Genomic DNA, 6,290 nt, shown 5'->3' with positions numbered 1-6,290 from the left:
ATAGCTGGGAGCGATGCCCTGGGGGACTTTGGGGGGAGGAGCCCTGGGCCCTGGCATTTGTTCTGGGGGAATTCTGTGTTTACTTGTCCCGGGGGCCTGCAATCCCTCCAGGCTGGGGCACCACGCATTATTCATAGGAAATTAATTAATTCACATATTTAGCTGGAATGTTAAAGAGAGGAAGTCAGTCACAACAGAGTAAAAGCTCCTGCATTCTCGACACTTGCTTTGTCGTGGTGGGGGGAGGGGCAGATGAGCAGGAACCTGGTCAGCAAAACAATGAAGAAAGGAGACAATTTCAGTGTGTGATACACACCACACTGGAAACATCTCAGTTGAATTGGCAGAGAATAACTGGGTGCATGGAGTGGCCAGGGGCTCCATCTCATTTGATGTCAGGAAAGGTGAGTCTTGGAAGAGGCGATATTTGTATTGAGATCCCGAGGATGAGAAGGAGCCAGGCATGGAAAATGCACAGGGAAGAGTGTTCCAGGCAGAAGAGATGTCAAGTGCAAAGCCCAGAGTACAAACGGGGTTTTCCCATTCAGAGAACAGAAAGTTCTTTAGGTCCCTGGGCCTCAAGCTTCCTGAGCAAGGGGGAGACGAAGCCCCTACCGTCTGATCATGGAAATTCCTGCGTTGAGTTTTAACTCCAAGGGCGGTGGGGAAGAACTCAATGCCAAATTGTGGGTGTAATATTCTATCTGTCTAAAGAGAGATTTCATCACTTTCACTGGATTTTCCAAGAGACCTAGGAGTCCCCCTTCCCCAAGCATTCGTAATACCCGACTTCGAGGGAGAAGATCAGGCTTAGGTCCTTCAGAAAGAGGCAGTTTGCAGCCGTAGACAGTGTATTATTCTTTCAGGATAGAGGGAAAGACTCAAGGAAAAAGTTCAAACCATAAGCCTTGAGAAGGACATGGCTGGGACTTGGAACATCATCTGGGAATCTTAGGGAGTAGACAACTTTAAACGCCGCCAAAACATGGTACCAGGGAAGGCGGAGAGACACGGCAGTGTTGGGGCAGTTGGGGTTCTCATGCTGGAAATCCAGTTCCCCAACACCTGGATGGTGAATTAGACACGTTTGAGAAATTGCAAGGACTCCTTCCTCTCGTTTATACAACTGCGTTGGAAAGATTTCCTAAACGTAAGTGTGACGTAAAGATGGCTGAAATCCCCTACAGCTATGCCCCCCACCCCCAGTTCCCCTAAACCAGTTTTTCAAGGGGGTCTCTGGAGACTCAGCACCAGGTAGTCACGGGAGAGATGAAAGCTGACGCCCACTTCTGCTGAACTCATTTCTCGGCTGGCCCCACCCCCTGCGTGCCCCACATCCCTCCTGCCCAAATCACTCAGAAGATGTGCGGATTCGGTTTGGAAGGACTTGGACTTGTTAATTAACCTAAACAGTCACATTCGTCTGCAAGGTGCATTATTGTTAATTAAAGCTGCGATTCTCCTTGTGCCCAGACGGCGGGCTGCTCTTGTCAGAATAATTAGAGAGCATACGACGGTTTTCAGGCAAGTCCCTGGCAATTAGAGCTGGCGAAGAATTGGGTTTGAAATCCCAGTGACATTTTCAATCAGAATTCCTCAGAGGGCTACCTCTGGGGGAACGTGATGATGGGGCTGTGGGGTTCGGACATGGGGGTGGGAAAAAGGGTGTGAGGACAGGTATCTGTTTCCTGCAACCTCTGGGAAGGGACCCCAGCCTGGAATAAATGAACTGTGGGTATCACTGTGATCATCAGTCTTCCCCGGAGAAATAAGTCTCCCCCCGGAAGCAGTGTGGATGGACCTTCCCCAGGGCAAGGTGAACTCCCCACGCGTGCTTGCTCCCTGCTCTCATCTTTTGGAGAGGATCGTTCCTCTAGCCCGGGGCCGGGGGGGGGGGCACTAACTGAGACACAGCGCATGTCCCTGCCAACCCTAAGATGAAATTCTGAAGGGTTCTAAGGAAACAGGAGCTGGGTTCCCGAGGGGTTGCTGAAAGGTTCAGACCAGTTTGGGGGAGGCCGGTGGCATGCGGTGGGTGGGTTAGATGGCTTGGGGTGACAACCTGGGATGGGAGGACCCCAGGAAAGTCTTGAAGAAACATCCAAAGTCAGGTTGAGGCGCACAGAGGAAGCATCCCTGTGCAGTAGACAGTGCAGGAAAGGGTCGCGGGGTAAGACTGGGGCAAAACGGCAGGGCAGGGGTGGGCTGGGCAGGAGATAAGCGTGAAGAGGCCGCCCCAAACTCCCGGACCCCTTATCAGCCACCAGCTTCTGCCTCATCCTTGGCTTGGTGAGAGATGTGATAGGGGCTGTCTGGGCTTCTCTCCAGCGAGACCCTGCAGACGCAGTTTGTGTCTAGGGGCCGGGGCTGGAGCCAGGGCTGGGGCCGGGGCTGGGGCGGGGGTGCACAGCCCCGGGGGCTGGAGTACAGCCTCCAGAGTATCAGGCTGACCCTGCAGGTTTCAGGACCGAGAGCACCCTCCACTGCCCGTGGACTAGGTCAGTCTCGCTGCCCGGAGAGGGGGTCGGGGGATGTCAGGTAGGATGGAGAGGGAGCGGGGCTGGCGGGTTCCGAGGAGGAGTCTCTGTAAAGAGGCTGAGAGAGAAATCCCTGTGCCGCCTTCGCGAACTGTGGTTGGAGGCCTTAGCATAAATTAGGTTTGTAAATTCTCATTTTCCCTTCTCTCCTTTCTGTCTCAGAACGCCTCCCGCGGTTCCATGGGCCCTAAGTCCCGCCTTTCATTTTAGGATGCACCAATCAGCAGCTCCCCCGATGGTTGCTAAGAGACAGGAGGTGGGGGATTTGGAGGCTTTGTCACGCACCCACCCAGGAAAATTCCCGAGCCTCTCCGCCGCCTGCCCTGGATGTTCTAGCTCGTGCCTGCTCCTCTCCTGCACTCTCCTAGCTGTCTCCAAGCCCGGAGGCGAGCAGAAACGGTGCAGGGGAAAGCCAGGTTAGAGCACGTCTTTACAAGACAGGACAGGCTGTGTCCGGATTCAATGGAAGGTATCCTTCAAGTTTCCCCAGCTTTCAACTGGGTTGGAGCGAGAAACTCATTTTTGGGTGTGTGGCATCTTGGATCGAGGGTGAATTTGCTGGTGGCAGTAGAAGTTGCGTCCCTTATGGAGAGGGCTTATCCACTGTCCTTCCAACCATTACCCAAACTTGGAGAAAAAGCCTCCAGGACCATGACTATGCAACCAGAGCATCGGGGGTATAGCTGGGTTCAAAGGGGAAATTTGGGGGATTCTAAGCAGAAGATGAGTCAGGTCAGGCCCCTCCCCTTGAAGTGCCTCACCTTCTCAACTTCTTGATTTTTGGTCCCCTGTATGCATCCCACACAGACACACAGAGAAAACTCGGCAGAGACGCCAGGGGAAAGAACTTATTTGGGTAGGGAGTGAGTCGTTAATCCTGATTCCACATTCTGAAAACAAGGATGGAGAGTGGAGCAAAGTGGAGGGAGAGTCTGAGAGAGAGCAGGGCGGGCACACAGCTGTGTGTGGTCGGACGCTGAGGGAGAGGCACCCACACGCGGACCCGTGGTATTACATGCATGCACCCAGCATGGATGTAGGTGCCAACAGATGGAGACAGACAGATGCACACACACACACACACACACACGTGTGCACACTCACACACACACACAGGGATTAAGGCCCTGCCGAGAAATGAACCTCGGGGAATTGACTCCTAGGAAGTGCCTTTTGGAATTATCTTGATATGTTCCCTGGACTAAGGGAGCCCCCCCGGGATGCTTCTCTCCCTGATCTCTAAGCAAAGCCAACAGGTGTCAGGGACACAGAAGGCAGAGAGGAAGGCTGGACAAGACAGACAGGGTGGGAAGACATGCTCTGAGTTCTTCTCTCTTTTCTGTTTTTCTCTCTCCGGTTTCTATTCCTGTTTCACTTGCTTTCTGGAGCAGTGTCTCTTCCTCCTTCATGTCTTCTAGGTTTTCAGGTGTCCTGCTCCCCTCATACTCTGGCATCTCTTCTCCCACCCCCTTTGAGACGGCAGTAACCCCACACCTCTAGAGAACATCTGTGCACCCTGAGGAAGTTTGTACATCATTCACTTTCTCCCCAGGCTGGCTAGAGAAACAGATGCCGGCAGGAAGGTCTGGCATGAAATGCCTCTCTCTCCATGCTCCTTCCTCTCCTCTGTGTCCCTGGATAAAATAAGAAACCACCAGCTTCATAAAAGCAGCGCAGACTTTAATGCAGGCGGACAGGTAGGAAGAGAGCTAGGACTTTCCCCCCTCGGTGTCCAGATGAGAAGGCCGTCTGAGCGGGAGGGGCAGGGAGGGCTGGGAGGTGCGCGCCGTCTGGTGGTAGGACAGGGCCAGGAGCAGGGGTGTGACCACGCAGTGCAGAATAGCCACGGCCTCCGCCAGGTGCTGTAGCAAGTCCAGGGCCTGCTGCGCCAGACATGTCGACAGGACCAAGGTCTTGGACCTCACAAGAAAGTCCAAGCCCACAGCCACCCCATGGAGCCACCAGAACACAAACCAGGCCCACAGGACATTGACCCAGGGACACAGCCTCCTGCCCAGTATTTTCATCAGCACCTTGGCTCCTAGCAAACCCAGTGGCAACAAGGTGAAGAGGGTGAAACAGGCCATGACGTGCGACAGCTGCAGAAACCAGTGGCTCTTGCTGAATGTCACGGAGCAGAGTCCACGGGAAGTGTCAGTGGCCAGGGTAACTGGCAGCCCCAGTAGGATAGCCATTCCCCAGAGTCCCACACCGAGTCCCAGGGCGATGTTGGGGACCTGACCTGTGCCCATTTTGGGGCCCAGGCAGGCATGGCCCCCTATCAGCAGAGCCTGGGCAAAGGCTGAGCCATACCAGACCATGTGGGCCAGGTGGCACAGCGCCGTGCCCTGGACACCGCTCTGCCCCGGTGCCAGGATGGGCACTGCAGTGCTGAAGAGGGTGCTGCCCATGGCCAGCTGTACCAGGAAAGGCCGCTCGGGGCACACCTGCCAGTGGGAGAGAGGTCTCAGGAGCGCGAAGAGGACCGCCCCGCCGGCAAGGATGCCCAGGACGCCGGTGAGGATGAAGAAGGGCAGCGAGGAGCTGTCCAGCAGGCTGCACGAGCGGCAGGGGGCAGCTGCGTCCACATTGCTGTAGTTATAGTTCAGGTCATAGGAATCATTAAACTCGTCCCAAATATCGTCTCCAAAGGGGAACTTAGTAGAGTCCTCATCCGCCACCTGGAGGACAGCCCCAGAGGGGACAGTCAGATCATCTGTTTACCCCACTGAGGAGTCCCTGGGAATGAGGGGGTGGGTGGGGGAGATGGAGGGGAGGCTAGCCTGGAGGAGGGGACACAGTGGGGACAGTGGGAGAGGTGGGAACAGGGAGCCTCGGAACCTGGGCAGAAGAGAGGGGAGGGGACCGGACAGGCTGCAAGAGCCAGACAAGGTCAGGGCCAGGGCGCCAGGGACCCGGATGGATGGGGGACCCAGGAGACCAGAGTAAGAAGGAGAAAAAGGAAACAGAGGGAAGGGTAAGAGATGAGTGGAGAAGGGAAGAGGTGCAAAGGCCCCCCCCCCGGGGCAGACCGAAAGAGGTGGTGGGGCAAAGAGATGGGGGACTGTGGGCCTGGCCCCGCACTCACCTGGTGCTGCAGACAGTTCCCCATGGCACTGCTGGACTCAGGGCAGGCAGAGAGAAGGGCTGGGAACGTCCTATGGGCAGCTGCGGCTCCAAGATAAGTGCCAGGGGCTAATGAAGGCCATCAGTTCTGGGCAGGGCCATGGGATAGGCGGCGGGGGGGAGCTGGGCATTCAGGAAGCCTTCGCCCCACGCCCATGGCCTGCCTAAGCCTCAGGAGCAGAAGGGGCACTAGCCCGGGGCTTCCTGTTTTGAGGTTGGATTCCATTGGTGCGGACCTGCGCTCAGGAAAGGAAAAAGGCGGGCCAGCAGATAGTGGGTATTTTCCCGAAGGTGGAAAGGGGGGCTGAGAAGCCAGGGGGGTTTCCAGCAAGGACAGAGTCTTCAAGCACCAGGAAGGAAGAGGGGCCAGGGGTGACTTGTGAGACAGAGATAAGAAACCTGCTGGGAAGGCGGAGGGAAGGGGCAGCTGATGACTCTCACTGAGTCTCCACCCCTTGAACTGGATCCAGGGAAAGATGGCTCCAGGGCGACATTTGTGGGAGGGGGTGTGAGTGGCGCCTGGGGTTGGATCCGCGGGCGGCTGATAGCCCCAGCGCCCAGCGCCGTGGGTGCCCCAGTCTATGTGTGTGGCTGTGTGTTGTATGTCGCATGCACATATCCGAGTGC

General features: G+C 56.0%; 1 protein-coding gene across 1 annotated transcript; it reads right to left on the bottom strand.

Annotated features, from left to right (window-relative positions):
* Positions 1 to 4,196: 4,196 nt before the first annotated feature.
* On the bottom strand, positions 4,197 to 5,810 carry ACKR1 (atypical chemokine receptor 1 (Duffy blood group)). Its single transcript, XM_025860689.2, has 2 exons — positions 5,626 to 5,810; positions 4,197 to 5,218 (listed from the first exon to the last, which is right to left on the bottom strand). The coding sequence occupies exons 1-2, from the start codon at positions 5,647 to 5,649 to the stop codon at positions 4,247 to 4,249; spliced, it is 996 nt and encodes a 331-aa protein (XP_025716474.1). The 5' UTR covers positions 5,650 to 5,810; the 3' UTR covers positions 4,197 to 4,246.
* Between the last annotated feature and the right edge of the window lie 480 nt (positions 5,811 to 6,290).

Source organism: Callorhinus ursinus, unplaced genomic scaffold (genome assembly GCF_003265705.2).
Source record: "Callorhinus ursinus isolate GAN/ISIS: 27379988/994484 unplaced genomic scaffold, GSC_fseal_2.0 scaffold88, whole genome shotgun sequence".
In the NCBI taxonomy this organism is placed as follows: Eukaryota; Metazoa; Chordata; class Mammalia; order Carnivora; family Otariidae; genus Callorhinus; species Callorhinus ursinus.
The sequence above is the reverse complement of the archived record's forward strand: the minus strand, read 5'-3'. Positions and strand labels throughout refer to the sequence as shown.